The sequence below is a fragment of the Podarcis raffonei genome, chromosome 3, assembly GCF_027172205.1.
Source record: "Podarcis raffonei isolate rPodRaf1 chromosome 3, rPodRaf1.pri, whole genome shotgun sequence".
Taxonomy (NCBI): domain Eukaryota; kingdom Metazoa; phylum Chordata; class Lepidosauria; order Squamata; family Lacertidae; genus Podarcis; species Podarcis raffonei.
The window spans coordinates 41,271,762-41,294,344 of NC_070604.1; the positions used below are offsets into that span (position 1 = coordinate 41,271,762).

Below are 22,583 nucleotides of genomic sequence, written 5' to 3' on the forward strand. Positions count from 1 at the left end.
TTCTTTATTTCCATTTACCGCAGAATAGTTATAATTTGAGCATGAGTCCTGTTTGAGTGTCAGTCTTTCAGACTCCTTATAAACAGGTGCAATTGGTTGTAATTTAAATGTCACCTATGTAAGTGTGGTTGTTTGATTCAATCAAAGTGTATATTTCTGATATCAGCTAAACAAAGATTAGTTATTGTTTTACTGATAAAACTCTGGATCGGTTTAGTGCAGCATAATTTTTAGGATAGACATCTGTCTGCTGATCCAGTATTAGATGTATAAAACCACTGGAATTACTATGCTAGCACTTTTAAGCATTATATTCCCTCTATCCTCATATATTCTTAATTCTTTTATAGGGAGCAAATGGCCACTGAAATGTCAGAAATTTTGTCTAGGTGGGTGTAACAGGTTGTTGGAAACAAATCAGTTCAATCGCCATATAAAATAATCATAATAAATCAAAATAAAGGACAATTAAGTTCTATTTGAATTGCTTTGGGAAAATGAAGAAATAACTTCTAATCAAGATTCGTTCATTGCACCAATTTAGTACCAATTTGCACCCATCAGATTTATTTTAAGAAATAATTTCACTGTTAGATTTATGAATTGCACAAAGAAGAATTAATTTTCATCAAAGTTCTTATCTAATATTATTGTTGTAGATAAATTGAAGAGATTTCTTTCCGCTTTTAAAAAACTTGCATTTCCATATTGAGAATTGCCGCAGTAACTGCCTCTTAGCATGTGGCTTCTGAAAAGCTATTAAATCTTGAAATCCTGACAGATCTATTTTAAAGAACAGCAGGATCAAAATCTTACCTTGTTGCCAAATAGTACTACCTAAACCAATTACAGACAGGTGGCATATATTCAATAATGTTCTTATTGTACTGTTGTACAGACAATGTTGGAATGCACTCCTCCTTTCTAGTAAAAAGGACTCTGTGTGTTATTGAGCTGCAAGTTAAACGTTGTCCATTCTCACCTCCAGGCCAGATGCAGCTTTAACAGCATTTGGTGCCTGAAGTTAAGATGAAACATTAAAAAATAAAATATAAAAGTAATGCTTTGACAAAATTAAATAAGTAAATGTTGGATGTTAAGCTCTTTGCATATGACCATTTTGTATATCAAACCGCGTTCTCATTGTCCCAGTATTTGATTTGCCAGAACATCACATTTTTATTGTATATATTGGCCAAAATCCAAACAACAGTTTGACTAGTTTGTTCTGCATGGGAATAGAAAGAGAGGGTCCTGTGGATATGAACAGCTGCATGCCACATGGAAATGAATGTATGAAAGTAAAAAGAATTGCAGAGGAACTTTGTGGTGTTGGAATGACGATTGGAAACCAACTCCTTTAAGGAGGTTACTTTTGGTGGTCTGTGTACGTGTACGTGTGTGTGTACACACACACACACACACAGAGAGAGAGAGAGAGAGAGAGAGAGTGTTCAAAGAGGGGAGTTGGAGACAGAAAAAAACATTGGTTTAGTACAGGGGTCAGCAAACTTACCGTGCCTCGGGATGGTGTCTCCTGTGCCGATCGCCTGGAGGGTGGGGGAGCGCATGCCCATGCCCGTGTGCACATGCTATTTCTGGCGCACTTCCGGGTTGGAGGAGCACTGGAAATAGCTGTGTGCATGTGCATGGGCCTTCTTCTACCGGATGTGCACCAGAAATAATGCTTGTGTATGCAACTCCGACCCGGAAGTGGGCAGCCGTGCAGCGCAGTGCCGGTAAGAGTGGGTGGTGGCAGCGGTCGCCGTGGGCCAGATAAACGAGTCCCTCGGGCCTTATCCGGCCCGCGGGCCTTAGTTTGGGGACCCCTGGTTTAGCACATGCTTTGGACTTGCCAGAAATAATTATTTGGGTCTCAATTCATTTGTATTCATACTTAACATTCCAACTGCCAAGATGGCATCCCTTTCCTTTAGTTTTACTTCATTGACAGTTACTTAGTTTCCCTTCAGTGCATTTGTATATTGGTGTGCTGAGTGCGTCTGTGGCAAGAGTGGGAACCTTCCGTTCTGTGGGCCTCCCTGTTTGGCCTACAAGGCTGTTTTGACCAAACCAAGTCCACATGTCAGATGTGGGGCAGGTAAAGATTGTCATCTGTATCCAATTCCCCACCCCTAACTATCAACTTCTGAAAGCTCAGGCCAAAGGTAATAAACCTGTAATACACACATGAAGTTGTATTCCACCTCTCTTTTTTTTTTAAAAAATGTCCAGGAATTCTGGAGACTGTTTGCACACTTCATGCAGGAGTTCCTGGCCACATGGATCTCTGTTTTCATATTGGGTGTTACAGAATCTGAGCCTCTGGAATAGGGTGCTTGCCTCTAGCAAGTTTATGTATGAATGACATGCTTGCTCATGTGACAAATGAGGTGGCAATATCAAAACGAATGACTTAAATGAGCATGTGTATTTGACAGATTATTCATTACATTGGGCTGTTTCACAAGTTGCACAGCAGTAAACCCTGGTTTGTCCCAAAAGGCACCATGGGAATGGAGACACTACCAAACACATCTTACTGACAGTTATGAATCACAGGTTTGTTGTGTCCACATAACCGTGATCTTAGCAGAACCATCAAAGAAAAGCTAAGCTACTCAATTGGATTACCATTCTTAAAGATTACTTGTTTAACCAGAGATCTTTTGGCCTAGTTCTGTTGATCTAAACTATCTGAGGGATACTTAGGCCTACAGGTGGTGCAGCTAAATAAAGAAAATCCTCAGGATTTGTCACATTAATTGTTCAAGAGGCTTAGTCATTATATTGAGGAAATTAGATTTAACAACCACTGTTTTTGTGTCTAACAGGAAGTGTGCCAGCAGTTTAAAACATAACCTTTACATTTCATTGTGCCGTTACAATGCACGATTTTATGCACTTGCATTTTGTGTATATATAGTTATAAGGGCAATGAGAGTCTCTAAAATGTATTTGAGTTTCAGGCTGTTTAAATAGCGAATGGGGAATTAATTTGTCATTTAAGATATACTTTTATGGCATGCACTAATGTAATGGCTGCAATAAAAGGCTATTGATTTCTCAGCTGTGCAAAAGGCCACTCGCCATGTTTGAGATTGTGTTAAACAGTAAGGAACAGAGCACATTGTTAATATTTTAATAATAAAAACTGAGTTCTTGTTGGTAAGGATAGTTGGATCAATATGACTGGCGTTCTTGAGTTCTCTTGATAATAAACTTGCAGAATCTTGTCTAGTCCTAACAGCATTTTAACTTTTTTTTTTAAAGCTGCACTTTAATATCACATTAGACACTGCTTGTAACGTAATAAGGCACTCTTAACTAAATTCTCAGACGCTCATAGACATATTTTTAAGGGTAATGGATCTAAGTGGCAGAAAAGAGTAAAAATTGATACTGAAGATTTAAGGAGAATTGAACCAGTTTTACCCAGAACCTTATTTATTTATTCTAAAGCATTTCTAAACATGTTAATGTTTAAGATCTCTAAGCAGTGCACAAAAATCTATAACTGAAAACAGTATAATAACTGCAGTGATAAAAGCACACCTGTCCTTTATAGGGCATCCTCCCTGAACCTTGGGTTTTCAGATGTTGTTAGAACTACAGGACCCTTCATTCCCACCCCAAAGTGACAAATGGTTAGGGATGATGGGAATCGTATCTCAGCAGTACCTAGAGCCTCTGCGTTGAGGCCATTATAACAGCTGCTACAGAATGAGTTTAGAGAGAAATGTGGGAGTGAAGCAAGACTGTTGGCTAGTTTTCCTTTCACTCAAAGAATGACAATGTTAGAGAACTGTATACTTCTGTGTTATGCAGCAAGAGTAAATATCAAGAATTAGTAGGCTGAGTAGGAGAGGGGAAAGTAGGATGAAAAGGAAAGCTTGAAGGAGTGGGGGGGGGAGGGTGAAATCCCAGGTCTGAGGTGAGAGACAAGGCACTATAGGCTTCTGTAGGGCAGAGAGGAGATTTATTAGCAATAGAATAGGCTGCACGGTTTTGTGGAATGATGTGTGTGCACACATGTGTCCTGTGGGCCAAGGATGCGGCTATTTCATGTGCTGCTGCTCTGAAGCTTGAAGGATATTTAGCTATTCTTGGTATATAGACAATCGTCCAGGTATTCAAGAGGTAAACATGCTTCCTTGGATGGATTTTTATATAGAACGACAGGATGGAAAATTAAATAAATGACCAGAAAGGAGAATAGAGATCCTCAGTCTCTGTTTTGATCAATATGTCTGTTTGACAAAGCTATGAAGCCATGCAAAGACTGCCTCTCCCCATATGAACCTACCTGGGTCCTTCAATCATAATCTGAGGCCTTTCTTTGCGTGCCTCCTCAAGACGTCCAGAGGGTGGCAACATGAGAACAGGCCTTTTCTGTGGTGGCTCCCTGTTGTGGAATGATCTCCCCAGGGAGGCTCACCTGGCCCCTTCATTACATAGCCTTAGGTGCCAAGCAAAAATGTTTCTCTTCAACCAGCTGATTAACATTCTATGGCTTTTTACATGTGTTTGTGAGATGGAGAGTTACTGGTTTGTTTTCGTTTATTATGTATTTTGTATTCTCATTTTGTATTTTTCTGATGCAAAGCACCCTGGCATACAAATTTATTTAATAATAGTAATGCAAGAGATCTGACTCTTTGAATTATAGGTACATCCTGTCAAATGTGAAGGATGATGTACATGTGTACAATATTTGCCATATGCCTCCTCCTCCTCCTTATTAAACACTCTATAGCAGCTGTATTCGGAACTGCTTCACACTTCTTAAAAGCAACACATGCCCAATTATGCTTGCTTTGTCGCTGTACATATGTAGTCTGTACACAGGCAAGCATGCCTGACTATGGACAGTAACAGAAAATGGGAGTCAAATGAGAATCGATCACTATTCCTGCAAAAGGAAGCACATCAAACACTATTCAAGTTAAAGAGCTGTGCTATGTCCTTGGTCTTGTCATGAAAGTATTCCAAGAGGGGCAAATGGTGGCATCTTCTTATCAAAGAATAAGAGAAAGACAGCTTGGAATGCTTTTCACTTCTTAAGAAGTACAGAAAAAGTTTCCCTCTGATTAAAAAAACCTTCCCTCCAAAGTGCTGGGGGCTTTGCCAGTGCTATATTTCTACAGAAAGATGTGGCAGAACTCACCATGAACGCCTCCTTCATTCTCTTATAATGGCAATGGCATCCACTGAGCTGGAAAAAAAGCCCTGTGCATTACCAATCGGTGCAGTTGTCCTTTTGTTTGTCTTATAGCTGTATGGTTCCCTATTTTTACGATCTTCTCGTCTCCTGTTTTCCTGACCTCGCCTTCTTGTTGTTGTGAATATTGCAATAACTTCTTAATGAAAATGTTTCAGGGGACCCACAGTGCAAGCCACCAAAGCTGCAGCTGGCACTAAGAAACATGACCTTAGCAAGTGGAAGTATGCTGAGCTACGTGATACCATCAATACCTCTTGTGGTAAGTAGCTGCCCATTTGGGGGAGAAGAAGCTTGTTGGCTAGTAGGAGAATTTTTGCTTATTTTTTCCTGGTAAAACTCTTAAGCAACTATGTGAACAATTGGGTCCGTAGTAGAAATCTAATAAAAGTGGATAGCTTGTTTCTTGCTGGGTGTGCTTCAGGCATTTCCTGGTCAACACTTGGTGTGAGGCACTCTGTCCCCTGCATATCAAAGCGGAAAGGGTTCTTAACTGCATGTCACAGATGGCTCGGGGGTCAGATAATTCCATGCCCTCCAACATTTCTCCGATGAAAAGAGGGACATCCTAACAAAAAATGGGACATCCCGGGATCAAATCCGAAACCAGGACGGCTTCTGTAAATCCGGGAATGTCCCTGGAAAATAGGGATACTTGGAGGGTCTCACCCTTCCTAATGCCACTGGCAATGTTGTGTTGAGGCAGAGACCAAATAATCCCCGCCCCCATAATGAGGGAGGCAATAACTGGGAGAAATTCAAGTATTATCAGTCTGAGTTCAAAGAACCATGAATAGAAGGATTAAGAGATTCAGCTGTGTACGCACAAGAGTTTGTGTAACGTGCATAATAGTGGTTTCTATAGCACTTATCAGAAACCTGTTGCACAAGCAGAACATCTTTGAATTTTCGTTTCCCTTTCATTGTACCACAGTTGAGTGCAAGATGTAAAACAGCCCTTCCTTGGGTGGAAGATTCTTTCTGCATGCAGAAGGTTAACTTTAGATCTGATAAAATGTGAGATTTTAAAGCTTGAATACTTTTTTGAAACACTGTTTTCGGTGGGTTTCTTTTCATTTTGTTTTTATGTCGTTTTTCTGCTGTCACGTATTTAAAAATGCCTAAACCGTGAAAAAGAAAAGAAAAAAGTTATTCCCCAATTTTCTCTCTCTCTTCCACAGCTTGATAAGTTTACACTGTGAGAAGTAATGTTATAACTTGCTCCGAAATAATTTTGGCTGTGTGGCTCTGTCAACACAATTCATAAGCATATTTGTTTATTGCTTTTCCTCACTTATTCCACCCCTGCTGTGTTTTGTCTGAGACAGATATTGAACTGCTGGCAGCTTGCAGAGAAGAGTTTCACAGGCGGCTAAAGGTTTATCATGCTTGGAAGTCCAAGAATAAGAAGCGCAATACAGAAACAGAACAGCGTGCACCCAAATCAGTGACCGACTATGGTGAGGGGAAATCCTTTTTTTCCCTAAAAAATGCTGGGAGAGAGAGCTAAGGAGATAGGAAGTACCTGAATGAGGGTCCTGGAAAAGTTAATAGTTACCTTAGAATAAAGTAAGAACTTTAATTGCCCTTCAGAATATTTTAAAAGGTAGCTTTGTTGTTGTTTAGTCGTGTCCGACTCTTTGTGACCCCATGGACCAGAGCATGCCAGGCACTCCTGTCTTCCACTGCCTCCTGCAGTTTGGTCAAACTCATGCTGGTAGCTTCAAGAACACCATCCAACCATCTCATCCTCTGTCGTCCCCTTCTCCTTGTGCTCTCCATCTTTCCCAACATCAGGGTCTTTTCCAGGGAGTCTTCTCTTCTCATGAGGTGGCCAAAGTATTGGAGCCTCAGTTTCACAATCTGTCTTTCCAGTGAGCACTCAGGGCTGATTTCATGTCCTACTAATTTGATCCATGAGATCTAGAGCAGTATGTGCTACGAATGGAAAGCAAATGTGTTCCAGAAATAGGCTTGCAGGACAAGAGCTCTGGATGTTCTGGGAAACTGACTATGTTGGCGGGAAGGCAAATGAAGCCAGGTAGCCAGAAAACTATCCCATTTGTCTTCTGGAGTCAAAATATAGTTCATGAGCAAAGCAAAACCATCAGGAATATTTTTGTTTAAAGGGGTTTTACTATTTTATTAACTGGTGTAATCTATAACAGTTAATACTATATCCTGGCTGATTTGCCATTATCTTTACCTGAATAAAGATTTCAGTTTGCCTTGCCAAATGGAGCTAGTTCTTGCTTACCACTAGTCAGATGCTCAGGACAAAGAGAGAGTCCAAAGACTTCATATAATGCATTCAATTCTGTTACCAAATAGTAAACCACATTGGCTCTCTTTTTCCAGGTACAGCTTTAACATAAATGTCTTAGGAGACTCTGGTTTGAAGTGTAATTTTGCTTGGGTCCAGTTTATCTCCAAATAACCCAGTTCTTAGCAAGACTTGTTTTCCCCAAGTTTGAAATGCCTTTCAGATATTTTGGCTATTTTTTTTATAAGTTAGATTTATAGTTAATAAATACAACAACACTGTAATTGTAACATATAGGAGATTGATATTTATTTATTTGTTTAATTCACATCCCAGCCATGCTGGGAGATACCATTGATATCCCAGTTGTTTTAAGTGATAACTAAAACTAAAAGAACACTTCTCTTGTTCTGTTTCTTCAGGCATGCTTTCTTTGGCTGTCAGTCCATGCAGCCTTCAGAGGAAATGTCCTAGTGTTAAGAACTTCTGTAGTCATCATGATAGGGACATGGGTGGCACTGTGGGTTAAACCACAGAGCCTAGGACTTGCTGATCAGAAGGTCGGCGTTTCGAATCCCCGCGACGGGGTGAGCTCCCGTTGCTCGGTCCCTGCTCCTGCCAACCTAGCAGTTTGAAAGCACATCAAAGTGCAAGTAGATAAATAGGTACCGCTCCAGCGGGAAGGTAAACAGCGTTTCCGTGTGCTGCTCTGGTTCGCCAGAAGCAGCTTAGTCGTGCTGGCCACATGACCCGGAAGCTGTCTGCGGACAAATGCCGGCTCCCTCGGCCAATAAAGCGAGATGAGCGCCACAACCCCAGAGTCGGCCACAACTGGACCTAATGGTCAGGGGTCCCTTTACCTTAGTCATCATGATGAGCGTGCCTCTGTGAACTGCTCCTTTGTTTTGTTCAGAGAATAATTTCTGAGTAGAAAAGCATCTGTGTCTATCCTGGCACGGATGGTTCAGATTACTTCCCTCTATCTCATAGGGCTAAAAACTTGAGTCTTCCTCTTCCCCTCTGCTGCATGCCCCAAAAATCTGCTCTGGTGGTTCCCTTTACCCTCTGAAGCATTGGGTACAGCCCACGGTGTAGTGTGTCAGTTTTTGGACAAAAGGATCTTACAGAAGGGACTGGACCAGATTTATTGGCTTCTGAGAAGTAGATGTATGGGAATGGGACTCTCCTGCTAGCACACCTGAATGGGAAAAGCCTGAGTGAGCCTGAGTCTCTAGGTTACTGGAGTGGGGTACCCACCAATATTATCACAGGATAGCTAGACAGTTGAGTGATTACCAGAATCTGTTTCTTGCATTTTTTGGTACCTTTCCCTGTTACTTTGGGTGGCATTGCACACGTCATAGTTATGGTATACTGTTTGCTTTGACATTCCCTGTGTCTTGAATTGGTTGGGCTCCAGTCTGTTCTATCTGCAAACGAGATATGAAACAAGCTAAGGCCCTGCGCTGTTCCCCTTTTAACCAGGAAGGGAGAATTGTGTGTTGTCCATATTGGCTATTTCCCAGGGGCAGGGTGATGGGTATGTGTGCTGCCACACACCTGGCCTCCAGGCAGCTATGTTGTGCCCACCAAGAAGGGGAAGGGCGAGGCAGTGGGGAGATGGACACAGTGAAGTCATAGATATGGAGCCAAAACAGGGATGCCCACCACTATGCCTGCACTGGCATCCTGATGGTTCTGCCCACTCTCCCTCCTGGTGAGCACAACAATCCAGCTGCCAGTAGCCCCTCTTTCCAGTTTTGTTGCCATCCCATTCAGTGGTTACATGTGGCTAATGGCACGTTCCATTGAATTGCTGAAAGAGTGCCTTTTCAGATTGCTCAGATCAAAAAGTTTTATGGTTTCTTCAGTGTCCAATGTTTGTTTGCAGATTTTGCACCATTTTTGACCAACTCAAGTAAGTGAGGGAATTGGTTTATTTCAGCTAACTTTGCACATAGGAAAAACATAGGCTCCGATTTACTAACCCTAACGAAATACTGTGTTTTGCTACATTTGTGTCACATCATACTTGGCCTGGTAATTATTTTGTCATCTAAAAGTGCTCAGGGAGCTGCAGGAAAAAGATAGCAGCCCATGACGATATTCATGTTACCATAGGAATATTGTTCTTAATTATAAAAAGGAATGGTGATAAATTCATATGATGCGGCATTTCTGCAGCTTGTGCCTGTCAGAGACATCTTTTTCTGTTGTAGCAAAACACTCAAACTGTTGTTAATCGACTAACCTTAGAATAAAAATTAACATCTACGGTGCTGGTTTTAGGAGGAGGAAATTAATCTCTCTTTTCCAAAGGGCTTTGTTTACTCTGCAGAATATCCTTGGTCTGAGTACAGGAGGATGAGGAAAAAGACCTGTCTAGCTGCCTTTGAGTGCCAATAAAATGCTCTTAATTCTCAGCCCTCTTTATGGCTCACCCTTATGCACATTCGTGAAAGCCACAGCCTCCATTTACTTCAAAGTATATTGAGGAGACTTACAGAAATAGATGTATTACTTTGCATGTCAGTTAATTTAAATGAAAATAAACAGGCTTAATAATTCTCCCAGAAAAATACACACTGACTATTTACACGAATGTTTGCCGGTGATGCCAATGGATAAATTGGACATAATATTTATGGTTTAAAGCCTAATTATAGCAAAAGGGTCTTTTTACTCATTTCTACACTGGGAATATTTCTACACTGGGATAAGCAATGGCTATTTCTGGATTTATTAACACCACATGTATGAATGAGGGCAAGATACACTTACTTTCTGTTCCTAGTTGCCAATATGTTGCCTATAAATTGGGAGGGGATGGAATAAATCAATCAATCAGATGTGACAGCAGCTCATCATTTTTTATTTAGCCAGGCAGAGTCCATAACCGGATTCACTACTTAAAGTTGGTTGGCTAACAGAGGAATTCAATGTTAATTATTTTAATACTGAATTACTGAAATGTCTTTTTCTGTTTAGTTGCCCACAACAGTTGAACTCTTAGCATCTTAAAAAAATATATTATTTATCAAATTTGCATACCACCATTTATAGATCTCAGGGTGGTTCACAACATAAACAGTTGTTGAGAAGAGTTCTTTCTTAGGTGAACTTGAACAGTATGCATTGAATTTCAATGGCAATGTGGGAAGTTGGAATAAAGTTGAGGCTACTTCTGAGCCTGGTTTCAGTTAACATTATCTGCAGCAGGTTTTAGTGCAGACTAAGGGACCAGTTTCTACTACTGGATCAGATTTATGTAATGCTATTGTGAATTCATGATTAATTATATTAATGGTATTTTTGCCAAGTTCAAATATCTCAAAGTTCAGGAAATGGCCCTCCCCTTCTCTATCTTAGAATGCGGGATTTCAGGTAAGCTAAGTGGTGACTGTTTCTCAACCTGTACCTCTCATTCACCTTCTCTTGTGCCGTTCGTATCTACTCCAGGTTGTAGGGTAACTTAACTTGTGAAACTGTGCTTTAAGGTGTTTCCTTTGGGAGCAGTATCGTGATTCATTTCCCTGCTAAGGAATACAGACAGTGGTACCTTGGTTCTCAAACTTAATCCATTCCGGGAGTCCATTCGACTCCCGAAACCAAGGTGCAGCTTCTGATTGGCTGCAGGAGCTTCCTGCACTCAATTGGAAGCTGCGTCAGACATCCGGCTTCTGAAAAACATTTGCAAACTGGAACACTCGCTTCCGGGGTTACGGTGTTCGGGAGCCGATTTGTTCAGGAGCCAAGCCGTTTGAGTACCACGGTACCACTATAATCATATTTTCCTATTTTCTGTGAAGATTAAACAACAGAAGTAACTGTACTGAAGACTGCTTTTGATCCTTGGCTTGCAAATGTTAACCTTAGTTATTCCTCGTAGCTCAACAGAACCCAACAAGCCAGTTGTCTGCCAGGCAGCAGCAAGAGGCAGAGATGAGTCGGCAGCAGCGTTACTTCCGTATTCCCTTCATCCGCCCAGCGGACCAATACAAAGATCCGCAGAACAAGAAGAAAGGCTGGTGGTACGCACACTTTGATGGACCATGGATTGCTCGTCAAATGGAGCTTCATCCCGATAAGCCACCTATCTTGCTAGTGGCTGGTTGGTATTCATTTTTAGTTTTATTATGCAATGAAAAGTGAAATCCTAGGCCCCTTTTAGTGGAAAACAAATAAACTGAGATTTGAGCTATGTTGCAGGAAAGAGGAGTTACAAATAAAATCTAAATGCTGTATTCAGAAAGGCTGTACCATCATATAACCAACTTCATTATGAAACACCCCCAAATCACTTAAGCAAAGCAGTGAATGGTGGCTTTGCTATATCAGTATTATATTTGCAGAGCATCCTTACAGCTTTAGACGTTTTAACTTACTTTTCATGCTTCCTACTAGATTGGCCTTTGAACAAGTTATCCTGCTGCTACTTTCAAGGAAAATAGGGGGAAACAGCAGCTCCTGTGCCTCCCGCACCCTCCTTTTCTTCTTTAAATAGAAGAAAATGTGTTCAAAGGTCAGTCTAGCAGGAAGTACCAAAAGTTCCAGGATCCATTTTGCTCCAGAGCTACCCTAGAATTACAATACGAACAAGGCTTCTGTTTGTGTAAGGGTTAGAATAGTATTTCATGCACCAGTATTCTTGACACTGAAGGGAATGGAGAAACCCTGAGTCACTGGGCTAAAGGAAATGTATGAAGCACATTGCATTTTTTATAAGGAATGGAGGGAAAGGGACCTGTTGATAAAAATGGATGTGTTTAATTAAGCTTGGTCTCCCTAACTTCCAAAGACATCAGTCCTTAATTAGAGTAATGAGAATAACTACATTATTTGGCAGCTCCTAAACACATTTCAGTACTTAATACAGACTGTTATACAGATGAGTATTACTGTAAGACACTGCTCTTAATCTATATGGCCTGATTTTAAACAAAATCCCATATATCCAAGCAAGTGTAATTTAGTTCATTTAATGAGACTGAAGCAAAATCGAATACTGATTATCTCTTGTTTATTAATAAAAATGGGATGCTCACATTTTCAGAAAAAGTCATCATAAATGTCTGGGTAAGCGTCTAGCATTTAAAACCACACTACCCACTTTGTGGTGCTATTGAGACTGTTTAGCTACAGTGCCACAGATCATGGTTCATACATCCTTCTACATCACTTGGTGTGCAGTTAAATTGCTGAGCTGATCCCCTTGAAAAGCACTGTGTACGTACAAGGCAGAGAAGTCATAATTTCACCTGTAGTTGATGCTGCAGTCATCAAGCGATGGGCATGCATATGTGAACCAATCCTCTGCTATTGTTATTTTGGGGGCTGAAAGAGAAATAAATTCCTCACTTCTAAGGAAATGCACTAGTAAGTGGTGTGGAAAGCTAACAGTGCCCATAACCAAACCAAAGGAAGCCCTGTAAAAGTATGCAATATTTCTCTTAAGTGTGCTGTGCACGTGCCAACACTCAAATCTTCTGTCATTTGAACACCGTGTGATTGTGTTGCAGTTGCCCTCCTTGTGACAATATTGCTATGGTGAAGACTCTTAAGTCCAGCTTTCTCTCCACATGAGAGGAGACTTTTAGATTCTGAAGTGGTACAGGCTGGCAAGAGGCCTGTATAGTATCACTGAAACATGTTCAGACTGGGGTTTTACATCCAAGACATTATATCTTACTTCAAATATTTTTCTTTTGCCCTTTTATGAAGAATGGAGTCTTGTTATTCCTTGCTCTCAAAGCAATGTCTTGTATCTAAAGAAGCTTTGGGCATCTAGTTTTTGATTTATAGTCCCAGTATCTCATGTTGTATCACATAACTGTTCCTGAAGGTTCCCAGAGTTTATATTATGTGTATAAATACAAAGTATATATATATAAATCTCAAGATCTCTGGCAATATTTTTAGTACTGAGGTAATGCCCTTCTCATGTTCACTGTCACTTTGTTCCCAACTTTATGAGTACAGTGGTACCTCGGGTTAAATACTTAATTCGTTCTGGAGGTCCGTTCTTAACCTGAAACTGTTCTTAACCTGAAGCACCACTTTAGCTAATCGGGCGTTCTGCTGCTGCTGCGCTGCCGAAGCACAATTTCTGTTCTCATCCTGAAGCAAAGTTCTTAACCTGAAGCACTATTTCTGGGTTAGTGGAGTCTGTAACCTGAAGCTTATGTAACCTGAAGCGTATGTAACCCGAGGTACCACTATATGTGTTAAAATCTAAACACAACACAGTAAGTCCAGTGTAGGAGAAACTGGAAACCCATTGTATGTTTTGTTAAATCTGGTGGTGTGTCCCCCCCTTTTTTTTTTTACATTCCAGGCAAGGATGACATGGAGATGTGCGAGCTGAATCTTGAAGAGACTGGCTTGACTCGTAAGCGTGGAGCTGAGATTTTGCCGAGGCAGTTTGAAGAGATCTGGGAGCGCTGTGGGGGAATCCAGTATCTTCAAAATGCGATTGAGAGCAAACAAGCTCGGCCCACGTATGCAACTGCTATGTTGCAGAACCTATTGAAATAAGTAGTCACTTTCTACATTAACACTTGCCCCCCCCCCACCTTAACAATAAAGGGAAGAATTCCTCTGAGCAGCAGAGGACACTTAAACTTTCTGTAATTGTCTAGAGATGTTTAATATAAAGTAAACAGATTTTATTAATGTGGCAGTTTTTAATTTGTATTTCTGACGTTTTAATTTGTGTAGTGAATTCACTAGTTCTGAGGGTCTGAGCATCCGTTTCAGCCAACTACGTGGTTTGCTTTTTTCGTTCATGCACCAATCCCTGCCCATAGCATCTGTCATGACACTAAAAGTGCTGTAACATAGAGTAACACTCTACTGGGATTTAACTACATAACAATGACTGCATTTTGACTTCCTCTTTACACTGTTAATTCCTTTGTGATACCCAGAATGTTAGTCTCTCCTTCAAGATAGCATAGCAAAAAGAAAAAAAGTACATTGCATCTTATAACTGGAATTGTGAGGCCTTATTGTTAACTTCTACTGTTAGAGGTTAAAAAAAAAACTTTTATAAGATGAAAGACTTCATGTGCAACTTATGAAAACTGCTTGACATCTAGGTAGATGTCCACAAGAAAGCATTTTGGGAAATGTGTCTTAGGTAGATTGCAGGATTTCAAATACTGAGAGCAGGACAATTGTGTCTGGAGTACTTAGGGATAGATTTGCTGATGCATGCTGAATTTACTAAGCAGTGGGTTTTTCCTTTTTTAACTATTTTTTACAAGACAAATTTGTTCAGGCAATTCTTCATTTTTATTTTTCGGTTATAACTTTCTTAGTCAAACGAAGTAAGACAGAGTTAAACAATATTTTACAAAAATATATATATCTAGAAACATTTAGAACTGAAAGCATAAGGGAAGTGGGTTCCATTTTTCATGACAGCACAGCCTAATTGTCAGCTGAATTTTGCTGTTCCTTTGTACTTCAGTGCAATGCACATGGGATTAGGTGGCTTCTGTCAGAAACTTTCAGACTCTTGACGAGTGGCACAGCACTGGAATTTCTAATTGCGCCATGCTGCTTCAAATGGCTTAACTTTATAGTGTTAAAGTAATAAACTTTTCTTCTAATCTTACAGATATTTTTTTTTGCAGCTAATCTTCCAACTTCAGGCTTTGTGGGTTGCTTTTTTTTGCTAATGTACCCTGGATGGTAATTAAATTTCTTATGTATAACGATTACTTGTTTCACACAGATGGAAGTTGCCTTGTATTGATGTTGCCGGATAGCCCTATAGCTGGCTAATATCAACAGATTAAACCTTGGTATTATCTCAGTGTTAGGAGATTTGGGGAAATAAGTATTGTCTGGTTGGGAGGGAAACAGATTGAATTTGGGGAGGCTTCCCCTCCCTTATTATATTAAGAAGCTAATTACATTTCTGGGCTGTAGTTTTTAATTCTTCAATATACTTTCTAAGCACACCATTGTCCCTGCCGTCTGCCACAGCATGCCTCCTGGCAGAAATACCCTCTGCAGTGTAACAACTATCAATTTAAAACGCTATGTGCCCACATGGCTACCAACTTTGGGAAATGGGTTGAGAGGATGTAAAACTGCAATATTTATTAACCTCCAATTTTAATGCATGGTTTGAAACTGTTCACACCCTGTCTATTTCCATCTTGTCTTCAGTCTGTAAAAAGTCCCTATTCCTGCACATCAACTTTCTGAAGATCTGGTTGGCATGGTCAGCTCTGACAGCCTTGATTGTCAAAGTTGCCACCACCAAAAAGTCATCAGAGGTCGCACATGCAACCTTCACCCCCCAGTGGGAGCTATGACTTAAATCTAGGGATGAGGAACCTGTTGCTCGCCAGATGTTGTTGAACTAAAATTCTCACCATTGGCCATTCTGGCTGAAGTTGATGGGAATCAGAGCCCAGCAAAATCTAGAGGGTCACAAGCCCACCCCAATTTAAAGGCACTTCTAATCGCACAAAGGAGGGTCTCACTGTCCCTAGCCTCCTGCATTGCGCCATTTGCTATTTTAGAAAAACCCTGACTTTAGGTCAAAAGGAGCAACAGGAAGGAGGGGCAGTGCAGAGCCCGCTTGCAGTTCATGGGATCCAAGTTTATGTATGGAGCCCTCTGTTTTGGATGGTAAGGATCCAGTAACAGGAACAATGCATACAACACGTTTTTGCCATGTAGGGCTAGAGCGAGAGAGGATTTTGTGCTGGTCCTGAACTCGCAGAACCCCTCTAATCAATGTTTGGCAGAACAAGATTAGTATATTCAATGCAATGAGGCCAAAGGGACTGGATGTTAGATTTAATGTTATAGTCATGAGCTAAGCATTAACTGACCATGATCTAATCAGATATTTCACTAGTTGAATGCTATGCTTTAGATCTGATTGGTGTCACAAATACATACAAGGCCAGTTGGATAACCAGAGCTTTTTTTCCTGGGGGTACTCAAAAGGCACACAGTATTGGCACCTTTTCTCCCTCAGATGTTAAAAGTGTGTCACTTACTGTAACAACTTCATGGTGAGTACCGGCACCTTTTTTCTTCTTCTTCTAAAAAAGCACTGTGGATAACACAACGATTTTTATGGCGAAGAGTTTTCGAGAAAGTGGGGTGGAGAATAGTTAATGAGGAATAGATATGTTACATTACATGAGAGTTTCATACCTCTCTGTGTTTCCTACTAGAATCACATTCAGTTTAAAAATGCCTCTTACCCTGTGTATGTTCTTATGGTCTCTGTACCCTCCCAAACAGTTATTGACATTATGCATGCTTTTTATTACTATTATTTAAAAAAACCCTCATTAATTACTGCTGCCACTCACTTTCCTTGGCATGTCTGGGGCTGTTTCTTATGGACCCCATATCGCATCAAATCGTTAATGGCATATAAAAGATGCACTTTCTCCTTTGAAATATTTTCTGTGTTGTAATTTAAAGGTACAGCTTACAAAAAAGGGAGGAGTAACTAAAAGTTAAGAGCGTAGGCTTGCATAATAGATGAGTTGTATGCAATATTTGGGAAGCAAAGCCATCAGCAAATGAATCCTAGGAAGTGGTTGTGAAAAAGGAGCCCCCAAATGCTTGCATGTGATGGGATGATAACTGCAATATCTCGCACTTCCATATAAACTGGCTACATGCTTCGTCATGAAAATTAGTAACCACCATGTGTTGCTTAAGAAAAACAAGTTAAGCCCTGTGTTGCAACTAGAAATGGACCTACTGCTGTCTTTTGGTTATGAGATCTCTGGAAGGGCAGTGCTGTTTTACTTATGCATGTACATTACTTGAATACACCTGAATGGATTCCGATTATTGTTTCAGGGGATGTGATGTTCTGCTGAAGTTCTTTCTATAGTGTTTGGTCTGCGATGACTGTTTCACATGCTGGTTGCAGTCACTGAGTAATGAAAATGCAGTTATAAACATGCCCTGGGTCTCAATTCATGTTACTTTACTGGGAACGTAAAACCTATACAGAAGTTTCCCTTCAGAAAATAGCACAATGTCTTTAACATTCCATTGAAAATTTCCTCAGCTTCTGGTATCTCTGCCTACTTTATTCCTGGGTTATTTTCACCCTAAACTGTTTTAAGTACTTTGTCAAATGACCTTAATGATGTACTGAAAATTGCTGCAAAATAAAAACACTCCGCTGATCTCTCTGGGATATTATTTATTTAAGAAAGAGTGAGAATGACTGGGGGAGCTGTGAAACTTGCACTTTGCTTTCTCAAGTCAGTGTAACCATTAAAGCAAATAAACGAACAACATTTGATATTAAAGTAATACAGTGGTACCTCGATTTAAGAACAGTCCAGTTTAAGAACGATTTGGTTTACGAACTCCACAAAACCGGAAATAGTGTCCCAGTTTGAAAACTTTACCTCTGTCTAAGAATGGATTCCAAATGGAAGGGCACCAGCAGCGGGAGGCCTCATTAGGGAAAGCACGCCTCAGTTTAAGAACGGTTTTGGTTTAAGAACGGACTTCCGGAACGGATTAAATTCATAAACCGAGGTACCACTGTACTGGCTTCTAAAACTGTCTCATGAATTGGCTTGCATAGTATTCCAACGTGGAACTTTTGGGGGGTGGCGGGGGGGGTGTCGAGGGTTGTCATTGCTTCTAACATTCTTCTTACCAACTAATGCTTTTTTCTCAAATAGGCACCATTATTTTCCACGACCCAATTAAAGATAGTTGTGACCATAAGCCAGCTTGAATCAAATGAAGCCAAGTTGTTTACAACTTCCTTTAAAACAAGCACTGGATTTAATATTTTGTAAGGTTATAAAATATTTTTGATTGCCCTTATATCGCTTTTAAATATTTTATGTTTTATATATATATGCGTGCATCCTAGATGCGCAAAAAAGGAAAAAACCTTTTAACTACTAAGCAGACATTTTTCTGATATATAACATAGAAATACAGTCTGTCTACACTCTAGTTAAATATTTTATTATTTTATTGAAATACAAAACATTCTCTCATCCAGCAAAGATATTTGGTAATTAATATTTGAAAATGATAAATTATGGTCAAGAACAATTGTTTCATTATTAAAACTGACATGTAAAAACGATTTCTATTGTTTTTCTTATAGAAATTGGTATGAATAAACATATACAAAAAAATAGCTTTGAAATGAAAATATATTGAATACAATGAGGAATCTTAACTTACACAACCTCCAATAGTGCCTGGTGTATAGTGGGATATCTTCAGATATATGCCCTAAAAATGTCATCTAGGCTGTGAAATGGTACCTTGGCGTCCATGTAAGCTTCCTCACTGACGTTAAGATGAGATCTTCTCCATGTATACATAAATAATGTTACACTTGACTGTAAACTCAACATTTTTTTTACCTTGAGGTGGCTGACTACCTCTAATGCGGCGTCTATGAGCCCATATGAGAATATAACTTGGCAGGCGACTTTCTTGACACCATAAAATAAATAGATGAAGATTAGTTAGCTCAACTCTTACAGGTATTGGCTCTGAGTAAACATTTAAGAGAAGCAATTAGCCATGATATTGTTTATATAAGCTGTATTGCCTAAATGCACGCAGGAAGGAGAGATGGTTCAGGGCACTAGGATTATACCCAGAGCAGAAATGCACTTGATAATTAAAGGAAAACACCTGCCGCTCCAAAAAAGAAAGGAAGCAATGCTAGCCCTAGTAAAAGACTTCCCCTTAGTGCTCGGTTCCTAGGCACACCTAACTTTAAATAATTCTGGCTTTGGATATTCTGTACATCTGGGGGTTGGGGTGATAAAGGGCCTCTAAGCTGCGCTTCCTAATCTCTTGCTGCTTTAGAATATTTGAAATTGAGGCTCATGCATATTCCTGGCTGATTGTAGGATTATGCACATGCACCAACCTATCTAACAAGTCTCTGCCCCCTTACTTGCTGCAGACACCTGAAGCACTTTGTTTTTACTGAAAGCAAATCGGATCACTACCAGTTATGCGGTGTTTAGCATGCATTGACGGTTCTGCACAACCTATTATTCCATTTAGACAAATGACCGAGCACAGAAGTGTGGGTTGTAGTTGGGGTGTGTGTGTGTGTGTGTCAATTTTTTGAAAAATCTTACTAGATGTGCCTACATGTTGCTAGTTGAGAAGTCTTGTACAGTAACAAATCACACCACATTAGTGGCTTGGTGTCTGTTCTGTGCGAACAAAAACAATTACTGCAATCTATCACAACTATATGATAGCAAACACATCCCTTATACACACAGCCTAAAATTTACAGGCCGATTCTCAAAAGCATATAGGATAATCTCTTAGCAATTATAGTTAAAATAAAAATGTCCACTTAATGTCTTTATATCTGTAAAAGAACAGCATTGTGGGGTTTAGTTTCTGTCTGTCTGATTGTAGGTCACTTTAGGTTGCCCTGAACAAGAGAAAGTGACTAACAAATTTAATAAAGACTTACAATAATCACCGGTGGTGGCGTTTAGGGCTGAAAACCCCATTGTAAGCCTTCAATATGATTCTCCAGTAATTATAATAAAACAGTTACTACCACATAACTGACAACCATTCCAGTAGTTAGTATATGTGTCGGCCACTTTTCTGTTCATTTATTTTGGGACAGAATACTACCAATGGTAACTTTTCCAGCAGAGACTTCTGCATCTGAATCTAAGCTTTAAAATAAAAATATTTATCGTATAAACACTGTACAGTTATTAAATACATTTAGCACTGCATTCATGATAACATGGATATTATGTAATGGAGGACAACAGTTTAGACGGAAAGTAGGTGCAGCCACCTTGTTGTTTTTTACTCAGATATAAACTTCAGTTAATGTGTTCACTGTTATGGAAACAAAGTATGGGTTGCCTTCTGAAGCTTGGTTGTTGCCTCCCTCCTCCCCCAAAGACTCCATTTATCCAGGTGAGTGAACTTGGTATAACCAGCAGTCCTCTTGGTGAAAATCTGTGGAAACAAAGTGCCAATAATGTGGCCAACATTGACTCAAAAGACACTGAGAGCTTTCCCTCAGATTCCAGAGTTAATTTCTGGAGTGACGCTTGCCCCACACCTTAGATAAATTATTGGCCAAACTTTATCAGAAAATAACTATTACATTTTCTGAGAATATTTTCTTCTTTGGACTCCTTCTGAATTGCTGGATATTTCCATTCCCACCAAGAGTATTTGGCAACCCCACCCCTCTATTGCCCACTAACAGAGTTAAATACAGATCCAGTGGTAATACTGTTTAGAACTGCTGAAGGAAGCAAAGTGCTTAGTCCTTCTGGTTTAGTCCTCCTTCCATCCTTCCCTTATTCCATCTTTACCATCATCTACCAGTGCAAACAAAAATGTAAGTTTGTATTCTACTAATCATTAACTGAATTGAAATTTCACACTAGAAGGTTCTGTGAATGTTTTAGAAGTCCACTACCTCGCTTGGACACAAGATCTGGAAAAAGGCTTCCTTCTCCCAATACCCACACCATGCTGCTGCCCACAAGTTGGGCAGAGAATTCAGGGAGGGGGGACGATGACGATGACAGACAGACATTTTTGCTCACCCCTGGAATCCAGTTTATACTCCAAGATCCTCTCCTTTAGTAGTTTGTACCAGGCCTTTGTAGTGCTCAAGTTTTCTTTTACTTTCACACCACTCTTCAATGATTGTTTAGGCTCTTTTAAAAAGGGCTCAACTATAGCAGTGGCAAATAAATACATGAAGGGTGGGTTCTGACTCTCAAAGGTATATATATTGAGAGGAGGTTTCCACACAATATATAGCTATTTACAAAAAGAAAAACCACAAACCTTTATGTCCGCTGACTGTTGCCTAGAATTCAGGGCGTCAGATACTAACTCATCAGTCTTTGCTTTGTATCAGGTGGCCTGTAAGGAAAAGAAGGATATGAATGTTTACTGCATGCTAGGCAAGCCATCAAAGCCAAAAAGCTAGAGCAGAAAGTGCTAACAAGAATGTTCTGGTCTGAAGCTGTGACAAGAGGTTTTAGAGACAGTGAGGGTTAGTCCTTTTTAGTTGTGGAACACCAAAGGCAAGTTGAAGTTGGTTGTTAACAAGGGCAACTCAGAGAAGACACATGTTGAAGAGGAACGAGTAGTATTTGCATGCATTTTACCTCCATGCTCTGTTCTGTGCTCATGCTTTTGCAGTGCTCCTTGATCACTGCTCTCTGAAGGACTGATACAAGCACTTACGTTACATGGCCCATGACACAAACTACTGATGGGTTCATGGTGGTCAAAGGCAGGATTAATTCTGACAGCATTCTCTGTGTTGCTTTGGCTGAGAGGAGGACCTCTACAAGGCAGAACATGTTTGTTTAGGGTAAGACTTCCTGTCTGTAGTTTTTAAAAGTTCCAAAAAACTGTTGGGGGAGGGTTAAGCTGCTTACTCCAGTTTAGGCTTGGTATTGCATTTTCTTCGCAACTTATATATTAAAGTGACGAGAAGAATAACTAGGCTTAATAAGCCAAGCATCAAAGCTTTGGAGATGTTGGACCGGGTAGGTGCTGGAGCGTATTTTGCACAACGCCCTCGGCTGTTTCTACGGGCTGGGCATCTAAAACATGGAGGGAAAGGGAAGCAAAGCAGTTTTATGTCAAAACAAGACCAAGGGCATGCAGGAAAAACAATTCAAAACAGGTTCTCCATGCCTGTCCTAAACCCTTTAATCTGTGTTAGGTTTTAGGACTTTTCTTTTTATTCCACTTTTTATGCTGCATTTATATTTATCAGCCGGCACCCAAAGTGTGAGTAGGCCCAGTAGAACTTCCCCTTCCTATCTTTCCCCCAGCTCAGATATGCTCCAGGGGTCCCCACAACCACTCAGAGTGGAGTTTGGAGGCACACAGGGGCAAGAGAGTGAAGGGGAAGTCCTGTAGCTCATGTGGATGTCAATTCCACAAGGGGGCTGACTCCACTGAATGCCAGTCATTTATAGAATAGCTCAGTTGGTTAGAACATGGTGCTGATAATGCCAAAGTTGCAGGTTCGATGCCCCATAGGACAGCTGCATATTCCTGCATTGCAGGGAGTTCCTCAGGGTCCCT

General features: G+C 40.3%; 2 protein-coding genes across 11 annotated transcripts in view; one reads left to right on the forward strand and one right to left on the reverse strand.

The window, feature by feature from the left end:
• The window catches only part of MYO6 (myosin VI), a 104,603-nt gene extending 90,447 nt beyond the window's left edge, over positions 1 to 14,156 (forward strand). For 3 of the 6 annotated variants that reach the window (XM_053381313.1, XM_053381307.1, XM_053381310.1), the window contains 6 exons: positions 351 to 389; positions 5,380 to 5,483; positions 6,550 to 6,681; positions 9,376 to 9,402; positions 11,374 to 11,595; positions 13,819 to 14,156. In XM_053381313.1, coding sequence (XP_053237288.1) covers positions 351 to 389; positions 5,380 to 5,483; positions 6,550 to 6,681; positions 9,376 to 9,402; positions 11,374 to 11,595; positions 13,819 to 14,018 — 724 coding nt within the window. In that variant the 3' untranslated portion in view covers positions 14,019 to 14,156. The remainder of the gene's footprint in view (positions 1 to 350; positions 390 to 5,379; positions 5,484 to 6,549; positions 6,682 to 9,375; positions 9,403 to 11,373; positions 11,596 to 13,818) is intronic. The other 3 variants (XM_053381309.1, XM_053381311.1, XM_053381312.1) reach the window with 3 other exon arrangements.
• A 4,292-nt stretch (positions 14,157 to 18,448) lies between these two features.
• Positions 18,449 to 22,583, reverse strand: part of IMPG1 (interphotoreceptor matrix proteoglycan 1) — a 71,653-nt gene continuing 67,518 nt past the window's right edge. For 2 of the 5 annotated variants that reach the window (XM_053381314.1, XM_053381317.1), the window contains exons 16-17: positions 21,926 to 22,093; positions 21,481 to 21,831 (exon numbers count right to left, since the gene is read on the reverse strand). In XM_053381314.1, the coding sequence (XP_053237289.1) occupies positions 21,546 to 21,831; positions 21,926 to 22,093 (454 nt within the window). In that variant the 3' untranslated portion in view covers positions 21,481 to 21,545. Of the gene's footprint in view, positions 20,475 to 21,323; positions 21,402 to 21,480; positions 21,832 to 21,925; positions 22,094 to 22,583 lie in introns of those variants that run through there. The other 3 variants (XM_053381316.1, XM_053381315.1, XM_053381319.1) reach the window with 3 other exon arrangements.